General features: G+C 39.9%; 1 protein-coding gene across 4 annotated transcripts; it reads right to left on the reverse strand.

Annotated features, from left to right (window-relative positions):
* Positions 1-1,999: 1,999 nt before the first annotated feature.
* Positions 2,000-19,668, reverse strand: LOC117512573 (periphilin-1). 4 transcript variants are annotated; one of them, XM_034172705.1, is made up of 8 exons: positions 19,602-19,660; positions 19,374-19,435; positions 16,110-16,190; positions 15,924-16,015; positions 15,618-15,826; positions 10,936-10,994; positions 3,057-3,215; positions 2,000-2,723 (listed from the first exon to the last, which is right to left on the reverse strand). In XM_034172705.1, exons 4-8 carry the CDS (start codon positions 15,989-15,991, stop codon positions 2,541-2,543), a joined length of 678 nt encoding a protein of 225 aa, XP_034028596.1. In that variant the 5' UTR covers positions 15,992-16,015; positions 16,110-16,190; positions 19,374-19,435; positions 19,602-19,660; the 3' UTR covers positions 2,000-2,540. The 4 variants fall into 4 exon arrangements, with proteins under 4 accessions (XP_034028596.1, XP_034028592.1, XP_034028593.1 ...); XM_034172701.1 differs by lacking the exon at positions 16,110-16,190 and having other exon boundaries at positions 19,374-19,473; positions 19,602-19,668; XM_034172702.1 differs by lacking the exon at positions 16,110-16,190 and having other exon boundaries at positions 19,602-19,620.
* Between the last annotated feature and the right edge of the window lie 1,771 nt (positions 19,669-21,439).

The following is a 21,439-nucleotide window of genomic DNA, read 5'->3' on the forward strand; positions in this document are numbered from 1 at the left end:
TGTGCAGGTCTACAGTTTTGTCCCTGGTGTCCTTAGACAGCTCTTTGGTCTTGGCTATGGTGGACAGGTTTGAGTGTGATTGAGTGTGTGAACAGGTGTCTTTTATACAGGTAACAAGTTCAAACAGGTGCAATTAATACAGGTAGAGTGCAGAATAAGAGGGTTTCTTAAAGAAAAATTAACAGTTCTGTGAGAGCCAGAAATCTTGCTGGTTCGTAGGTGGTCAAATACTTATTTGCAGCAGTAACATACAAATAAATTATTTAAAAAAATCATACATTGTGATTTCCGGATTTTTTTTTTTTTAGATTATGTCTCTCACAATGGACATGCACCTAAGATGAAAATTTCAGACCCCTCCACGATTTCTAAGTAGTAGAACTTGCAAAATCGCAGGGTGTTCAAATACTTATTTTCCTCACTGTATAACTGCCCCATCCTACAGACTTGTGGAAGACACTTAACCATCTATGACATTTTACCTGTCCAGGACAGTCGGACAGCTGTTACTGTCAAACCCTCATTCACTCTCACTCACTCATCTCCAATTAAGAGTCATGGGGGGCTGGAGACTATCCCAGCAGTCACAGGGTGTGAGGCGGCGTATACCCTGGACAGGATGCCAGTCTGTCGCAGAGCCACATACAGACAAACAAATACATGCACACCTACGGACAATTTAAATTTTTCAGTCCACCTAATCTGCATGTCTTTGGATGTGGTAGGAAGCCGGAGCACCTGGAGGGAACACACGTAAGACGAGGAGAACATGCAAACTCCACACAGAAAGGCCACAGGTTGGAATCAATCTTATGACCTTCTTGCTGTGAGGCAAGTGCTAACCACTAAGCCACCGTGCTGCCCCTGTTAAACCTTACTGTTGGTAATTGCAGAGTCCTGCTGGCCATCATTACTTGTTTTCACAGGGAGACTCACAAGAACATTGCATATTGGCTGAAAATGCTGAAAGCACTTGTAGACATTGGGAGCGGCCATAACTGAAAGTTTCGTCAATGCAAACACAGCTGCAGTGTCTGCACTCAGCCATGGTCGCCAACAAGCTTCTCAATCTTCCTTCTTCGGGATAAAAGTTTAGCATAATTTTTTCTGCAACTTACTGCAACATCACACTGACACATATACCATGCACAGTAGATGAAACTCAATTTGTGGTCTCAATTGATCTTTGAAGAATGTTGTATAGCTGTTTGACTTCACTGGTACTGTAAGTCACCACTGAAGCCAGCGGTAAAAAAGCCTACAGCGAAAGTTCTCACCATTGACATAGTGTAGCGGCTTGTACTCTCTCGACTGCGTTGTGTTGACTCATCCCACTCACTCCCCTGGGGACGCAAACTCACAATCTCTGGCTTGGGAGGTGGACACTCTATCTAGGCTAAAACCCTGTGGCCAGAGTGCCATTAGCTGTTGGGGAGTGAGGTTTACTGACTACAACATGCAGAGTTACTCCTGCTGGCCTCCGTCACACTGGCATACCACACCTTACTCTCTCTGGAGGCTGTCATAAGGAAGCAATTACTTAAGCCATGTTGGAAATCATTTTGTTGTATTTGAATTCTATTGACTGAACTGGTAAAACCAAACTGATTTTTTTTTTTCCAACATACAGTAGAGCTGATGCACTGCTAAGTTGGACAGGATGCACATCATGTCCAAATCACTGCATTGATTATCCATAATTTCCTTCAGTGCACCAGCCAGATGCAAAGCACTGCAAGAAAACAAACAAACAACAAAACAAAACAAAAAAAAATCAAGAATCTTTTTGCTACCCAAGTTAAATGCTGGACAACATTCAATGTTGTAGGGACTTTGGTCAAATATGTTACCATTCTGGAAATGTTTGTGATCATCCTCATGTATGAGTTTATTCATCTCATCACATAAACCCAAACTAAACCACAATGACCTCATAAGCTGTTACAGGAGATCTGCTATCACAGCTTTTTCTTGTTCATGGATTCAAGACATAAATCACTTGATAAAAAGTTTATTTTTAAAAAGGTCATAATCATTCAAAATATGTTGCCATACACGTTACACGAATTACACTTTTAGGCCACATGACATAAATACAGTACATTTAACCTTTGACAAAGAGGACTTTGTTAGCCGCCTATAATAATACTTTAAAACAAAAAAACAAAAACAAAAAAACACGATAAACTTATTGGATATTGTTATTAAGAGTACAAACCAATTAAAATTTGATAAATCACAAGCAGATCCCTGTTTTAATTATCACTTTAACCCCAGGCCTTTGATTGTGCATAATTAAAAACCTACTGTCTTAATTTAAGAAAAACACAAACTGGATAATACACGAGACAGCAAAAATGGGAAAAATCTCCAGCAATTTGTTCCCGGTCCAAATCCTGCAGACTGGTCTTGGTGGAGGCATGCACTCTGTTGAGTGTGTTAATCATATTACATTTAGAAGTACCAATTTCCCAGGTTGCTTTCTCTTCACATTCACCCCAGCAACAACGGGCTCAGTAGGCAGACATGCCTGAATCCGATTAATGAGTAGTCTCTCCGGAGTCATAGTCTTCTATAAATTTCTCCATGGCTTTCACGCAGCGTGTGCCAATGTCCCTGAGGTTCTTCTGCAATGATGACTGGATTGGACGGTCCAGCGACGGGTCCTTTTCTATCAGCATCTTCACCACCAGACCAAATGTTGCACATTCCCGATAGTACACCTGAAAGACGTGCGTATACATGTCACTGCACATAAAATGGGCCGCAACAGTTTAAAGGGAAAAAGAAAAAAATGAGGTGGCTAAGACGGCAATGGATTTACAATCTTGCAACTACAGCAATATGGAGAGCTCGTACTACAGCCACAGTAGCACACAGTTATTCAGCTGCAGCTTATCAAAATTTATGTCAGGCTTCTATTTCTTCTTGTGTCAATCTCCAGCTGCTTTCCACCCATGACATTTCTGGCCTAACTTCTCATCTCTCCTCCAGCATGGTTATTTGTCACCATCCTTTCTCCTAAGGTGGACACACGTGTGTGGTGACACTTTTACCTCATCTATCTCTTTCCTCTTCTGTTGGATGGCTCTGTCTCGTGCTGCCATTTGGCTTGCAGTTAAAGCAACCTCTCGGCCTCTATTTGGTTCCTTATCTTTGCTTTTAATCTTCTTATCATCTCTCTCTCTACTTGGGTTCCTGTCATACTGAGGAGGCTGCAAAAACAACACAAAGAGACGGAGTGTAGAAAGAAGACAGCTGGCCCAAAAAAAAAAGAAAAAAAAAAAAGGAGTGTAAACACAGATGATGGCCAAAGGTGTGAAACACATGATGATTCCGCATGTCAGCTGGCGTATTACTTATTGTGACGCATCTATTATTTCCCACTTCACGTGCATTGTAAAAATAAGTAAAGCACTAACAAAAATGAGTCCTGCATATTTTGATTAAACATTACTTCAGTGGTAAGAAATTATTTTTATGATTCATCACCATTTCATACCTTTTGACATTATGGAGCTATGAATGAAATACTTTTTTCCTCTTATTCTAACTGCACCAAAAACGTTGCTGCATAATATAGAGGCTATTATTTAACTCACACTAATGAAGTGTGCTAAACAAACAAGGTTTTAGATGCACAATCCACAGAAGCAGGAAAAGTTGAAAGCATATCCTACATAGAAAGAAAAAAAACCCCCAAAAAGAATCTACACTGAGAGCCAAATACAATGCTCAGTGGCGCATTTTCACTGTTGCTGTTGTGAAATGGGTGTTTCAACAAGACTGACTCCAAGCACACTAGTAAACCAGCAAAATCTTGGTTCCAAACCAACAAAATTAATGTTTTGGAGTGGCCTGCCCAATCCCCGGACCTAAATCCAATTAAGAACTTGTGGGGTGACATCAAAAAAAGCTGTTTCTGAAGCAAAACCAAGAAATGTGAATGAATTGTGGAATGTTGTTAAAGAATCGTGGAGTGGAATAACAGCTGAAAAGTGCCACATGCCTCCATGCCTCGCAGATGTGAAGAAATCATGAAAAACTGAGGTTATACAATTAAATACTAGTTTAGTGATTCACAGGATTGCTAAAAAAGCAGTTTGAACATAATAGTTTTGAGTTTGTAGCATCAATAGCAGATGCTACTATTATTGTGAACACCCCCTTTTCTACCTTTTTTTTTTTACTAATAGTACAATTTCATAGCCTTAAGAGTGTGCATATCATGAATACTTGGTCTTTTTGGATTTGTGAGAATCTACTTAATCTACTGGCATCTTGCTTTCCATGTAACAACAAGAAATATACTCAAAACCTGGATTAATATTTTTAGTCACATAGCACTACTATTATTCTGAACACTACTGTATGTATGGTCACAGAGGTACAGTCATGACATGACATGAACAAAGCAGTGCGCTCTTATCATGTCCACATCTGCTGGCCTGGCATGTCCAGCTCGATACGCGTGTCCTGTGGACTGTACGCCACAGGACAGACACCACATCATGTGGAACAGAGCTCACGTGGATGATGTGACATTCAGACCATCCGCTGCATGTTATGATCTGACGGTCCGTTTCACCTGGGACAGCCTGTCAATGTGCGTGCCGTGCCCTCGCTCGCTGCAGCCATTCGCAACAGCAATATATGTTTTTATGTATGTCCACTTGAGGACAGTAAGCAGACACACACGCCTCACAGTGGACAGTTGTAAGGTCATGTCCATCAAAACACGGTACGTGTTACCTAGCTGGGACGTCCAGAACCAGAGATCGCAACAGCTGCTGCTGTCAGCGGCCACGCCCCCTGTCAGTTCAGTGCACACACCAACGTGTCACTTGGTTTCTGTGTTATGCAATCATTCTTTTTTTTATTATTTGTTATGTACAAGGTCTGTTAGAAAAGTATCTGACTTTTTTTTTTTTTGCAAAAACCTGATGGATTTGAATCACGTGTGCTTGCATGAGCCAACCTTGAACCTTCGTGCACGTGTGAAATTTTTCACGCCTGTCGATTGCGTCAGTTGCTGGCAAGCAGCATTTGTGTGAGGTAGTGTGTAGTGCTCTCGGCGGATTTTCATTGCAAGGAAAATAACGTAACGACTGGAGCAGCGCTACTGCATCAAATGTTGCCAGAAACTGGGCGACAGCCAGGTGGAAACCATTCAGAAGATTCAGACGGCTTTCAGTGGCTTTTCAGTCATGTGACTATCCGAGAAATTGCAGAACAGGTGGGCATCATTTTTCGGAGTCCAGCATGTCCTTTGCGCCACCATTAGCAGCTTCGGCATGATTTCGCTGCCACTGTTTTCATGACCAAATCTTCTGTCACAGTGGAATGTGCCGAAAAAGTGCTGATGTCCACCTATTCTGCAATTTCTCGGATAGTCACACGACGGTCCCGCATCACCACAGCGTTCACTTTGGAAATGACCTGGTCATTTCAGCATGTTGATGGCCGACCAGAGCGTGGCTCACTTTCCTCCATTGTGCGGACGTCTTTAAACCGGTTGTACCGCTCCTTAATCTGTGTGATGCCCATAGCATCGTCACCGAAAGCCATCTGAATAATCCGAATGGTTTCCACCCTGCTGTCGCCCAGTTTCTGGCAAAATTTGATGCAGTAGCGCTGCTCCAGTCATTCCGTCATTTTCCTTGCAATGAAAATCCGCCGAGAGCACTACACACAACCTCACACAAATGCTGCTTGCCAGCAAATGACGCAATCGACAGGCGTGAAAAAATTCACGCATGCGCACGAAGGTTCAAGGTTGGCTCATGCAAGCACACATGATTCAAATCCATCAGGTTTTTGCAAAAAAAAAAAAAAAAGTCAGATACTTTTCTAACAGACCTCATAACTGTGTATGTAGGTAGTGTTGTATATATGTTTTTGTGCTGACAGTGCGAATGGCCATGTGGCCATTCAACAAGTGTCAAGTGAGCGGTGTCGGATGTTCGTGTGTCACATGGAATTTTGCCGACACAGCAATGGCACAATGTCGTTGTGCCATCATGCAGATTTTTAAGTTTAGGGTGTTCCCTCTCCGTCCGTTTTCCCGGGTAATTATTTATCTTTTTGACACTGTTACAAGTTTTGGAGCTTTGCCAAAACATAAGCCCAGGCAGTCTGTCGTACAGACTACCGCTCAAACCAAAGTCAACTTCCTAAAAACCTTCAGCTTCTGGAGGGCTTTCCCCCCCAGAACCCCCTAATTACAGCCCTCTTAACCCCCTGCTGCTTTAAGCATTTTTTTTTTTTAATGTAGATGTAATTTATTATTCAAACATTTCTGCTAATTGACAGTAGGGCTGTACAATATTGCCAAATTATCGTATCTCAATATGATATACGATATGACTATGATTTCACACAAAGTGCAGCAACAGTGAAAATTAAAGATTCGTAAACAGTAATAATACCACATTCATTTTGCACTCATAAGGTTAGGATACTGTGCCCTCCAAAAGTATTGGGACACTTGGTATTTCACACATTGTATTTTGTTTATGCCATTTCAAATACAAGAAATACAAAAAATATAAAGAATAAAAATTTCTAAAATTATCTTCCTCAAACTCAAACTGAAAACAAATCTCTTAAACTTGATAAAACCTGTAAATAATAATCAGCTTTATTGCCAGTTCTCTTCAGAAAGTCAGGAGATGGAAACATGAACATGTCCAAGTCACTGAATGTCTTGGACTTTATTTACATAAATTACGAAGCAATGCGATGTTTTCTTTCACCAAAACATCAAATCTAGGCTTGCATCTCAGATGTACTTTCTGGCAAATTGTAGCTGAACTATCAGGTCTTCTTTTTAAGAAAATCCTCCTTTGCACCACTTCGTCAGGAAGCTGGATTTTATATTTTTAATTAATTTATATCAAGTCGTAAAGATCTGCTTTCAGTTTGAGTTAAGGAAGATGAATTTAGATTTATTTATCTGAAGTTGTGTCACTGGTGTGTCACTCAGACAGCAAAATTAAGAGGTTATTTAAAAATAAGTCCTTCAGAGAGCAAAATTAAGAGGTTACACAGGTTTTATACAGAACAGAGGAGGAGTAAATTACCTGTATTTGTTTCAGCCTGAGTGACTTAACGTTATATCTCATGAATCAACAGCTGCCTGCTTGTTATATTATAGCATTTTAACAACCTGGACCTCATTTCTGGCATGAAATATGGTCGTTTACTCACCAATATAACTTTGGTGTCATTTGGAGTCTGTGGTTCAGACAACCTTTTCAGTTTAAAATCTTAGTCAAATATTTTTCTTCTTCTACTAAGGTGGAGTGCCAACTACAATACAAGAGGATCTACCAGTCAATATGTGTCACCGATTTCAAAATGCAGCTCTTTTCAACCAGACGTGCAGTGCTGTGACATTTCAATCATCTGTGTCCAATCAGATTTCAGGGGAGTCCAGTGCAACCCTGGCCTCTGCTTTAGCTCCACCCATGCCAGGAAGTGTTCAACATTTGACATTTCCTGTTTTACTGTGGACTCAAAATTTGGCACTTCCTGTTTCAGTGTGAACTTGCCACCGAGTTCCCATGAGATTCCATGAGGTCTCGTTTGTCAATCCAGGAAGTGTTTGACATTTGACATTTCCTGTTTCACTGTGGACTCAAAATTTGGCACTTCCTGTTTGTGGCTCAGTGTACCATGAGTGAGCTTCATGCCGCTGCGTGTCGCTTCGCTCGTATAACTATTTGTACTTTGTACTTTATGAACGGTTGGTGGCCAAGCACCGTAAAAGTATACGGGACATCTTCTGTTTCAGGTGACATGAACTGCAGCGGCACAATGATGGAGGTTTTGAACATGTCCAAAACTCCACAACAGACTCCAAGCCCCCCAACACTGGGTTAGCATTAAATAAGCTACACACTGAAATAAGTTCACATGTCATTTAGAACAAATTATCCAAAGCAAACACAAGAACTTCAGTGTCATGTCAGACGTGCAGTGTTGCAGTCTGCTTGACAATGACATCAACATGATCCAGGTCCCATGTCGACAGTGACAACATGAACTTAACCAGCAATTTATACAGGAGAAGGCTATAAAAGTCAAATCAAACCTGACAATGATCTCTAAATTTATCAAAAGCCTTTTAAATTACATAATGACTTAACTTATAAAGACAGAGTTTGATCAATTACAGCAGTACTTCGGCAAGTGATGGACCTGATACACTTCAATACTTACTTTCCTAAGCACACAATCGTAGCCACATTAGTGAGACCTATTCAGTTAATTCAAAATGCTGCAGCTAGAGTACTGACGGGGACTAGAAGGAGAGAGCATATTTCACCCATATTGGCCTCCTGTTAATTCTAGAATAGAATTTAAAATTCTTCTTCTTACTTATAAGGTTTTGAATAATCAGGTCCCATCTTATCTTAGGGACCACATAGTACCATATCACCCCAATAGAGCGCTTCGCTCTCAGACTGCAGGTTTACTTGTAGTTCCTAGGGTTTTTAAGAGTAGAATGGGAGGCAGAGCCTTCAGCTTTCAGGCTCCTCTCCTGTGGAACCAGCTCCTAATTCGGATCAGGGAGACAGACACCCTCTCTACTTTTAAGATTAGGCTTAAAACTTTCCTTTTTGCTAAAGCTTATAGTTAGGGCTGGATCAGGTGACCCTGAACCATCCCTTAGTTATGCTGCTATAGACTTAGACTGCTGGGGGGTTCCCATGATGCACTGAGTGTTTCTTTCTCTTTTTGCTCTGTATGCACCACTCTGCATTTAATCATTAGTGATTAATCTCTGCTCTCTTCCACAGCATGTCTTTTTCCTGATCCTCTCCCCTGAGCCCCAACCAGTCCCAGCAGAAGACTGCCCCTCCCTGAGCCTGGTTCTGCTGGAGGTTTCTTCCTGTTAAAAGGGAGTTTTTCCTTCCCACTGTCGCCATGTGCTTGCTCACAGGGGGTCGTTTTGACCGTTGGGGTTTTTCTGTAATTATTGTATGGCTTTTGCCTTACAATATAAAGCGCCTTGGGGCAACTGTTTGTTGTGATTTGGCACTATATAAATAAAATTGATTTGATTTCGATTTGATATTCTAAATAAATCAACATATAAATTCTGGAGATATAAAAACTACAGACCTGTGACCAGTCTCGTAAAAGGACAGCCCTCACTCCACGCCATACACAAATCATGTTTGCTATTTAATGTACCTCCTCTACCCCACCCCCACCCCTTTAACCCTGTTAATCAGGGATTGTAACTTTAAAATCTTTTTGCCACCTGTGGACACTAGGGGTGTCGGGGAAAAATCGATTCACGTCCGAATCGCGATTCTTATTACGATTCTGAATCGATCCAAAATGTCCAAGAATCAATTTTTAAAAAGCATTTTTTTAAACATTTTCTTGCTTACTCGCTGCGTGTACCGTTTGTCAGGCAACAGCTTCCATACTATAGCTTCCCCGCGAGGGGGGGAGGGTGGTCCGGCGTGCTTCAACCACTCGTGCGCAGCAGAGTTCAGTGGCTGTAGCTTAGCATCTAGAATCACTTGATTAACCTTGTAAAGCTACATTTTCTTAAACATTAATATAACTATTTCTCAGAGCTCTTTGAATCGAAAATCGATTCTGAATCTAATCGTATTGAATCGTGAGTTGTTGAATGATTCACATCCCTAGTGGTCACATTCATGACAGCATTGATTTGAATATTACTGCCCCATCAGAAAGTAGCTGTCAGTTCATTACATGCTTTTCACTTTCACTGCTGCTTGCATTAGGTCAGCCAAGAAATTTATGCAGTCATTTATTTTCACTCTCCATCTGTGCCTTTGCATTACAGCTAGTCTGTCTCTGCTGAGCTCGTGTCTAAGGGGAAAAACAACATTTGTCTACCTCTGATACATGACAAACACATACACACACACCTTCAACCGATTACCCAATCTCAGGTCGTGGGGAGCTGGAGCCTATGCCAGCAGTCATAGGGCGTGAGGTGGGGTATACCCTGGACAGGACACCAGCATGTCGCAGGGTCACATATAGACAAACACACTCACACACACCTACAGACAATTTCAAGTTTTCAATTCACCTCAACTGCATGTCTTTGGAATTGGGAGAAAGCCAGTGTCGCCGACCGAACAGTCCCCCCTAAAAATTGGTCTGCACCTGCCTTCACTGCGCATGCGTCATTTCAGAGAGTCAGCAGCAATTCGCCATTTATCGCCTTATTTCTGCTTAAAATGGCCTCATTATTGCTTAAAAATTACTTCAGAATGATTTAAGAGTCATCTGATGGTTAATAATCACATTATTCCCTTTGATCACTTTGGGTGTAAAGAGTCAGACTCAGATGTGCTGCTGTCATGGTCTGATCACTCCCCTGTGTTTTATTATGAAATAATGCTGAATTTATGTTGAAAGGATTGTTGTACAGATATCTGTTACTGAGATAGATGATGACTGGAGTGCAATTTTAAGCAGTAACCAGGTGATAATCTGTGAATCGCTGCTGACACTCTGAAATGATGCATGTGCAGTGAAGCCGGGGGAACCGATTTTTAGGGGGGACCGTTTGGTCGGCAACACGGGAGCACCTGGAAGGAACCCACGTGAACATGGGGAGAACATACAAACTCCACACAGAAAGGCCACAGGTGGGAATCAAGCCCATGACCTCCTCGCTGTGAGCCAACAGTGCTAACCCCTAAGCCACCATCCTGCCCTGCATAAACAAATTAATTTAAACATTATCTACTACTGCTACATATACAGGAGAAAACACCCCCCACACCAGAATGTTTCTTTAGCTATGTGTGAACAAAATGTCAAATTATGTACAACTGAAGGAAGAACAACGGAAAAAAACAAATCATCATAACATCAGTGGCCTTTAATAAAAGTGTTTCACAGCAAAGCAGGTATTTTGGTTTGTGAACTCACAGTGAAGTGTTTGTCCTCATCTCTGCTGGAAGCAGAACTTGATTGGAAAGGTCTAGCTGCTGGAAAACAGACAAACCACAAGGTCAAAGTAAAAATTAATATGTGCTTTCGCATGTTGCAATGATCTATTAACTGCGCTACGTCTCCCTGGATCTTTAAACTACTACTCCTCTTTCAAGCCTCTTAATCACACCCCCCTCCCCCCACCACCACCCCACTTCAATCTCCTGTCAGAACTAACTGTTGCTTTATTAGGAACTAAGCCTGGTGCTACGTAAGGAATAAATTTTTGTTGTGGGAGCTCATTGTTTCTATATGAGACTTTGTTATGGTTGCTTATATACTGCTGATTAGTCTTAGTCCTTCACATATACACAAATCAGTGATGAGTCACCATCATCACACCATCACTCAGGCACCAAAAGAGAGAGAGAGAGAGAGAGGGGGGGAAAAAAAAAAAAAAAAAAAACTGGTCCACACTCTCACACAAACACACACCTCCACAGTGCTGCAGTGTGCACACACATACAGTGGCTGAGTGAGAGAGGAGAGTAAAATAAATAAATCAACAAATAAATAAAATACAGTACCCACCACGCATTTGTTCAAAACAAGACATACTGCTTCAGACATGGACTCTGGAGATCACTAAAACACTGATAGACCGGCAACATCACAGACTTTAAACCTCTCCTGTTATTCCAGCAGCAGGCTCTTACCACGCACAGTGACATCATTCTCAAGTAGTTTATAAATATACCTGTAACTTTCACGTGAGAACTGAGGGATGTGCTGCATGATGGTGTGGGACTGACATCAGTTCATTGTTTTCAATCCATAAATCCTAGTAAAAAGCACGTAACAATGAATGTTACATTAGGAGTACGATTGCCAAACACCAGATACCATGATGACCAAACGCTGACCAAAATGTTTGCCATATCAAGGTGTGCATGAGACTGCTGTGCCTCTCCTTGCTTATACTGACACCCAAAGGCCAGCTTATGAAGTGCACAAAGGCAACACATGCAGTAAATACTAGCAGGAAAGGTACAGCCTCACTCCCACTGCTTTACAGTACCACGCTCAGAGATACCTTTGCCAAGTCCCACCTGAGAATGATGAAAACAAGCATGCATGTGCACCACTACATCGTGGAACGCTATGTGCCATCAACGGCGAAGACTAAATGGGTTTATTCCAGCCATCTGGAACTTGGGTATGAAAATGGATCTTAAATAACAATAAATTTATATATATATATATATATATATATATATATATATATATATATATATATATATATATATATATATATATATATATATATTTTTTTTTTTTTTTTTTTTTGGACACACACCTCAAGCCACAGTGACGCACAAAACATTTTTGAATGTCTGGAGTACTTCTGCTGACTCACAAGCATTGTCACAGAAATGATCAACATACCAACAAAATAAAATGAAAAATACATACAACCCCTGGCACAAATTATGGAATCACCGGCCTCGGAGGATGTTCATTCACTTGTTTAATTTTGTAGAAAAAAGCAGATCACAGACATGACACAAAACTAAAGTCATTTCAAATGGCAACTTTCTGGCTTTAAGAAACACTATAAGAAATCAGGAAAAATAATTGTGGCAGTCAGTAACGGTTACTTTTTTAGACCAAGCAGAGGGAAAAAAAAAATATGGAATCACTCAATTCTGAGGAAAAAATTATGGAATCATGAAAAACAAAAGAACGCTCCAACACATCAGTAGTATTTTGTTGCACACCTCTGGCTTTTATAACAGCTTGCAGTCTCTGAGGCATGGACTTAATGAGTAACAAACAGTACTCTTCATCAATCTGGCTCCAACTTTCTCTGATTGATGTTGCCAGATCAGCTTTGCAGGTTGGAGCCTTGTCATGGACCATTTTCTTCAACTTCCACCAAAGATTTTCAATTGGATTAAGATCCGGACTATTTGCAGGCCATGACATTGACCCTATGTGTCTTTTTGCAAGGAATGTTTTCACAGTTTTTGCTCTATGATGCATTATCATCTTGAAAAATGATTTCATCATCCCCAAACATCCTTTCAATTGATGGGATAAGAAAAGTGTCCAAAATATCAACGTAAACTTGTGCATTTATTGATGATGTAATGACAGCCATCTCCCCAGTGCCTTTACCTGACATGCAGCCCCATATCATCAATGACTGTGGAAATTTACATGTTCTCTTCAGGCAGTCATCTTTATAAATCTCATTGGAACGGCACCAAACAAAAGTTCCAGCATCATCACCTTGCCCAATGCAGAGATTCATCACTGAATATGACTTTCATCCAGTCATCCACAGTCCACGATTGCTTTTCCTTAGCCCATTGTAACCTTGTTTTTTTTTTCTGTTTAGGTGTTAATGATGGCTTTCGTTTAGCTTTTCTGTATGTAAATCCCATTTCCTTTAGGCGGTTTCTTACAGTTCGGTCACAGACGTTGACTCCAGTTTCCTCCCATTCGTTCCTCATTTGTTTTGTGGTACATTTTCGATTTTTGAGACACATTGCTTTAAGTTTTCTGTCTTGACGCTTTGATGTCTTCCTTGGTCTACCAGTATGTTTGCCTTTAACAACCTTCCCATGTTGTTTGTATTTGGTCCAGAGTTTAGACACAGCTGACTGTGAACAACCAACATCTTTTGCAACATTGCGTGATGATTTACCCTCTTTTAAGAGTTTAATAATCCTCTCCTTTGTTTCAATTGACATCTCTCGTGTTGGAGCCATGATTCATGTCAGTCCACTTGGTGCAACAGCTCTCCAAGGTGTGATCACTCCTTTTTAGATGCAGACTAACGAGCAGATCTGATTTGATGCAGGTGTTAGTTTTGGGGATGAAAATTTACAGGGTGATTCCATAATTTTTTCCTCAGAATTGAGTGATTCCATATTTTTTTCCCTCTGCTTGGTCTAAAAAAGTAACCGTTACTGACTGCCACAATTTTTTTTTCCTGATTTCTTATAGTGTTTCTTAAAGTCAGAAAGTTGCCATTTGAAATGACTTCAGTTTTGTGTCATGTCTGTGATCTGCTTTTTTTCTACAAAATTAAACAACTGAATGAACATCCTCCGAGGCCGGTGATTCCATAATTTTTGCCAGGGGTTGTACGAATATAAAACACCTTTTGTCAAACAGCATCCATCACACTGACAGGAAACAGCACCACACATTTACATTGAAGAGGCTGAGATCACTGACTGTTGGGCAGCATTGCTTAATAAATTACCAAACTGACAGTTAAACTGGCAAAATGGGTTATTTGTATACTTTCAAAGAGATGAAGTAAATGTGGTGATAAAATTGAGAGAAGAGAGTGAACACGAGGCCACCGTGCACCTTTCATCTGCGCATTACAAGACTGTACTCACAGTACCTGTGTAAATTATCTGACGGCAGTGGATGTTTTTGTGGACAGCAATATTCCACTATTAGCTAAATTAAAATGATACTCTGAGTAAGACACTGCCGTGTAAACTGCATTTTGTGATTATTTACCCCAATAAAGTCATACTCTGAGAAAGCAAAAATCTCATTTAAGATGGAGTATTTCGATCTTTGGTGGGGTGTTTTTGAAGTGCAGTTTAGACATGTAAACACCTCAATCAAACTATGACAACCTACTGGAGTTTTCACAGCTGTTTGTATGGCGTCAGATCGGTGCCAAAACCAGTCTCGGGTAAAACATGCATTCAAGTGTATTATTTTATTTCACACGTGTAGATATTAACTGTGCATGGGCTGTCAATCAAACCTCGCTCTTCAGAAACAACCAATCACAGCAGAGCTGGTACCAATCCCTTGTTCCCTCCTCCAAGTTTCAAGTGAGAGAGCAGATATCAGCTGCGCGTGAGCAGAAATCAACTGCGAGAGGGTGGGGGCATGCTGGTCCTCGCTCACAGCACCTTTTTACTCGTTCGAGGAGGAGTTTCCTCTGATTGCGCGCGCACAGAGATAATTTGTGCACACGCAGTTAATATCTACATGTGTGAAATAATATAATATGCCTGAATGCATGTTTGACACGAGACTGGTTTTGGCACTTATCTGATGCCATGTTTGCAACACATAAGGAAAAGGGGCCATAATGTGGCCATAAGCCATTAATCAGACTCTGCTCTGTAACATATCAACATGAATATGAATGGACTCGTTTAAACGTCATCATCTAAATATGGTCTTATTTAGAATAAGGACAATAACGGGAGCCACAGTTAAGGACCCTCGAATTATCTGCCGTCTCTTGGGGACTATGTCATTGTTGTTCGTGTCACGCTGTGAGTGATCTAGAGAACACTTTGAAATCCTATTTGAGTAACCGAGAGGAAACAGACAAACAGTAAAGCAAAAAAGCAATTTGACTCGCATTTCAAACCACCTCCCTATGTGGTTTGAATCCACTTGAGAAAAATCGGATCTCATGTGGTTTTGCATTGCCCAGATTGCCAAATAAACAAATGAATCAAGCTAGATACAATCTGGATATGCTAAAAATCCAATTTTGAGTGTTAATGTGAACAAGGCCAAAATGTAGTCAGAGGGCTTTCAGTTCTTTCCCACTTTGTATTTGTTTGCTGTTTTATATATAAACACTATCAGTGACATTTTTGTAATTCTCCATCTTAAAAACTTACTGCTGTTTTGTTTTGGAGGAGAAACAGAATCCGTGCTCTCTTTCGCCTCATACTGCTTCCTCTTCCACTCCCTCGGTGGAAGCTGTGGCTTTTTATGCTGGAAGAAATCTCTCTTTGGAAAGTATGTCCGATGGGTAAAGTGGTGGCTCTTCTGGTTTCCAAAACCAGGCTTGTATCTTTGTTTGAAGGAACGCTCATCTGGTATAAACCTGCAGCAACATAAGACAGTATATTTTGTCATCATACTTAGTTGATAGTTCAGTTTGTGATCAAATGAATGCTCGCTGGTGCCCTTTCAATTCTTACCGTGATATGTGGAATTTCACTCCAACCCTGGGTTTGTAGGACTTGGATGGTTGGGATGGACTCTGCATTCTCTCGCTTGGCCATTTCACATTCTAAAGTGGTCACCAATTATATTGTGGTCATAAACAATATCTTATAGAGTAGACTACGTCATTCAGGAGAGACATCCTCTGTAACGGGGAGTACCTAGGTGGAGGAGACAGAACCGTGGCTGCACCTCCTATTGATGGACTCGTGATCAAATTCCCTGCTCCACAACATGGAACCCTGAAAAACGTAGCACACGTTAAGCACAGAGTTGACTCTCATTTATTGAGTCCAAAACAATGGTCAATTATAAATAACATCAACGGTGTGTTCACTTTCTTCTCTAAACGTGTTCCAAACCAAAATCATATTTACATTAGACAGGCACAAAACTATGAAACGCAGTAAAACCTCACATATGAGGAATTTGGAATCAGATAAAGTAGGGAATGTTTGTTTGATAAACAATTTTCAGGAGTTCATTTATCATTAAATAGCTGTTGAAAAGTTTTATATTACAGTTTACCTGACCAAAAATTCATTTACAATGCAAGTGATGTGATAGTTTGTAGGATTTGGTTCATAAAATGGCCACATTTGCACCAATCTGAGAAACTATTTCAGTTGGATGTTATCAGCAAAAATAAAGTTAGACAACATTATTTTTAAAATCATACTTTGCATGCCAGATAGGGATCAGATTTTATGTCCACAATGTTGATTGTTCATTAAAACAATTACTCGTCCCAAGCCCAAGGATGAAACATTGATTTTAAACTTCATAAATATATTAATACATAATATATATAAAGACTATGACCACTAAAATGTCTTAAATATTGTAGTTTTTTTGGTTTATGGGGTAGTGGGCATTATGAACCAGGGGGATTAAAAACTACAGACAAACAATGTGGTGGATTGTGGTAATGTGCACACATCGTACATGCTCCCCAAATCTGACATGAACCTGGCTTGGGTCATAAGTAAATGCAGGACCTGATTTTAGTCTTTTTTGGGGAAAAAAATGGTTACTGTTTCCTCACATTCTTAAACTGCAATTAAACCATCAGAAAACAATGGCTCATTTTGATAATTTTCTCCATTTCTATGCAGAAACTTTAATACACGCCAGTCCACTGCGTACCTTGCTTTCTTTCAGGTATAAATTCATATAAAATCCTTTCTGCTGGGGGTTGTATGGACAAGCCTGTCATACAATATCCTGCAGGTGGGAGACATGTCTGTGGTATACTACACAGGGAAAATAAAACAGCTTTTTGTCTTGTGGTTTGCCATCAAAGTCACCAAAGTATTGAGCTCTTTCTCATTATAGTGGAGCAGGTAACTGTACAATCATGTCATTTCTGGAAACAAAGAACCAAAATTGCACACATTACGCCTCAGAGATTACTCGTTTGAAAAAAAAGAAAAAAAAAAATTTGTCTACTTGAGTTTTTCAATAGGCAGCCGGTAAGAGTCAATTGAATACTTACACGGGGTCAAAAATTTTAAAATGCTCCATCATATTGAAAATTATAACCGCATTATTTTCTGAGCACAAAGATTCCAAAAGAATAGTTTGGATTATATAATGCTGAGTGGATCCTTATCATTTGGGGGAGGTGGTGGTCTAGTGGATAAGTGATGGGCTTGAGACCTGAGGATCCTTGGTTCAAGTCCCAGCCTGACCGAAAATCACTACGGCCCTTGGTCAAAGGTCCTTAATCCCCTAGTTGCTCCTGGTGTGTTGTGAGCGCCTTGTATGGCAGCACCCTGAATGAATGTGAGGTATTACTGTAAAGTGCTTTGAGCGTCTGATGCAGATGGAAAAGTGTTATATAAATGCAGTCCATTTATTACATTTATTTGTCATTTGATTGGTGCTTTGTATGTCATGTGACATGGATTATTCGTCCCATTTGCGCTGCGTTGCATTGCATTTAGCATGCAATTTGGTTCCCTTTTTTTTTGGCAGTACACGAAGTCGATGCACAGCATCACGAACTACATAATCAGAATTATTTTTGAACTCCTATTGTTGGTAGGGGTGGTGGCCAAGTGGTTAATGCACTTGGTTTCAGTGCGGAAGGTTCCCGGTTCGAATCCCACCCCTACCACATTTCTCCATGTAATGTGGAGTTGCGTCAGGAAGGGCATCCGGTGTAAAATTTGTTGATGTCAAAGCATCAGTGACACACCAAATGTAAGTCCCTTTTCTGTTGTTTAGAAATGAATATAATATCAAATGACAAGGATCTATTTTAGTCATTATATATAAAAAAAAAAATGTTTTTATATATTTTCAATGGAACAAATATTTAATTCCATGAAAGCTGGAACGTACCATTCAACGAGGTGAAGCTGAGTTGAATGGTACGTTCCAGCTTTCACCTCATGAAATATTCATACCATTGAACTCATAAACATTCAATATTTGTATACTATCTGTGACTGAATGCTATGATGTTATGGGGTAATAACAGCAAGAATGGTAACAAAGATGAATTTCAGTTTGTAGAGGGGTCAAACGTTAAAGTCACTAATTTTGGTAAAAAGTGATGCAAATTATTTGTTGAGTTAACAGGGTTTTAAAAAGGAATTGTTTGCACCATGTGCCATGCTTAGTTATCATGTTACGTATGTCATAGTATCCAATGGATGTCGACATTGTTTGACCTTTACTTTTACTTTGCAGACCAAGCATTCATCACAGTCAAAACTGTTCCATTTATTAATCCCAATAGTTCAACCAAAAACCTGAACCACTTTTTACCAAACTGGAGCAACTTTAACTTTTGACCCCTGTACAAAGTGAAATTGACCTGTCACCATTCTTGCTGTTATTACCCCACAACTCCATAACATTCAGTTATAGACAGTTGAAACTATACCTTTTTGAAATGTTTATGATCAGACAAATAACGTGGTATGATCAGTATAATTGAAGCATCTTTTATTTTGACCTCTGTGTAATTCTTCAGTTGACCCTTACCTGGCTGCCTGTTCAAGTGCCCAACCTTTGTTTTCAAGAGTAATGTCTGCTGTATGGAATAAGTAATGTCTCAGGAGTATTTGTGCCAAATTTGAAAGATTCCTCTGTAAATATTCTGTTCTCCGTTGCACTTTATATGTCCTTTTAATTTGGTGAGTTCTAAGACAATAGGATTTATTGTTTCTGAATTATGAGCTATTTAAAATTTTCAAAAGCAAAGGAACTTTTTCCAATTCCTCGGAAATCCATAATTGGGTCAGTAGGAAATAACTTCACTTTAGTGCCACAAAATATAAGCTGTTTGTACACTATCCCCCCCCATGCCGTACTTTGTTATCTCAGACAGAAATTTTTGACACGTTGTCAGTGTTTCAGCGTGGATAAAAACACTTACACAGATTTTGTGTAGAAATGCGTTCCGTTGTGTTTACCTTGGAGCGCTGCTGTGCTTCCGGTGGTCTCGTGCGCTTCATATTTCTGCTTGATCACTTTTCTGCAAACCAGGAAGTGCACGCGTTTGTTTTATTTCATCTGTGAAATAAATAAATCCTCATCTTTCTTTTCCTCTGTCGCCCTGGAGGATTTAAATTTTACAACGCATACCGAGCAAACAAGTTCGCTACGTTTTCCCATAGAGCTGTTTTTCTTCAACATCTTACCTTGTCGAGTCAAAACAACAAAGTTACTGCGCAGTGTCAGTCGACCAATCAGGAGCTGTTTTCTCCCCTGTTTTTTTTTTTTTTTTCCTTCTTCTTCTTCTTCTTCTAATAGATTCCGGCAAGCTATACGCTGGCGTAGCATCATGCTGCCCCCCACAGGTAACAGTTAAATACTTTAGAGACTCAAATAGAGGTTGGTGGAATGGAGGAACTTAATCACAGCTTTGTCCACTAAATGCGAGTAACTGCTCTCAGAAAAAAATTGACCTAAAAGAAAACACAGTCAATCCACAGTCTGACAAATCTTTAAACAATTTCCGCCTATCACTAGAATACATAGGACAGCACATTAAAACATGATGAACACTTTCCAACTGACCACACTGACACAACCCATCTGGATGTTTTCCAATCACTTTTAAATATGCTGCCAACCCACAATGCCCCAGTCTCAATCTAATCAATTTGACTTGATCCTTACGACAGGATGAGGAGAGGAGTCTCTTATTTTTAATCGAAGGCTGACACATAAAGTAGTGCCTCCCTACCGACTCACTCTCCCAATGCTTTGCCACTTCTGATCACTCAACTCTTTAAAAATACTAAAACAATCAACCTTTCCCAAAGGGATATTAACATCAACTTTATTCTTCAGAGGGTACTCTTTGGCTAATGAATCTGCGATCTCATTACCTATAATGCCAGAGTGCCCAGGAATCCAAGTGAAGGTTACACAACAGCCAGCTGACTCAACACGATGGAGGCAAGAGTCTTCTCCCTCAAAACGCGTACGCGCAAATCAAGCTGTGTGTGTTTGTGTGTGTGAGATTAATTTATTTTTTGACGGATTGTAGTTTTGACATTTAAGATGAGCCATCATGTTCACAATGGGAAAAAAAAAAAAACTAAACAAAACTTGATCCACAAAACTAACCAACACAAAAACATTCACACTGTAGGTTTGAATAAAGGGTAAGTTCACTTTTTTTAACCCCAATTTCAAAAGACTGTTAGCAAACAATCCTCTGAGTGCAGTACTCTCTTTTGATTATTGTTTAGTTTGTGCAAAATATTTTAAGCAATTTAAATAGGAATGACTGTGAGTGAACACAACTATATTATCACTTTTACAGCCATGGTTCATGGTTGGTTGATTACAGCTACACAGCTTCAGAGAGGAGTGAAACAGAAAATGATTTTCTTAAATAGGTGACACAACAGCTCCAGTTTGACAGAAGGCACATGGAAGACTCAAGCCTAGATTTGATCAGTTTTCTTGCAACAGTGTCCTTCTGCTTCACTCTACGGTGAAGCTGTAGGAGGTGATGCGACATGCAAACATTGCACTTTGCTCACTTTCTCCAATCCCAGCCACAGAAACTTATAACTCCATCTGTATTGTAGTGGGTGTTTTGATGGCTTCCCTCACAACTCATCTTCCTGCATAGTTATTCAGTTTTTTGAAAACTGGCTACTCCAGACAGATTTGGCATATAGTACTATAATGTTTGTATTTTGTAGTGATTGATGTAAAAACTCTTCAAGGCATATTCTGTTACTTGGTAATGTTTATGTATCCATCCATAGACGTGTTTATTTGGTTGATTTATACTAAAGGATGCCCATACCTATTAATTTAATTATTTTGGCTTTGTTATTTTAATTTATTTTAAGTGATGCAACATGTCATAAGGCTTGCTTATTGACACCATGTGCTGTTTTCATGTGTTAAATAAGATTCAAACTTTTTTTCCCAGTGGGAGCATTTTGAGTAGGTGTTTTAACAATTCCAGCTTTGGTTAATACTTTAAAATTATCATCCCCAAAACTGGTTAGAA

The sequence above is a fragment of the Thalassophryne amazonica genome, chromosome 6 (assembly GCF_902500255.1).
Source record: "Thalassophryne amazonica chromosome 6, fThaAma1.1, whole genome shotgun sequence".
NCBI classification, from domain to species: domain Eukaryota; kingdom Metazoa; phylum Chordata; class Actinopteri; order Batrachoidiformes; family Batrachoididae; genus Thalassophryne; species Thalassophryne amazonica.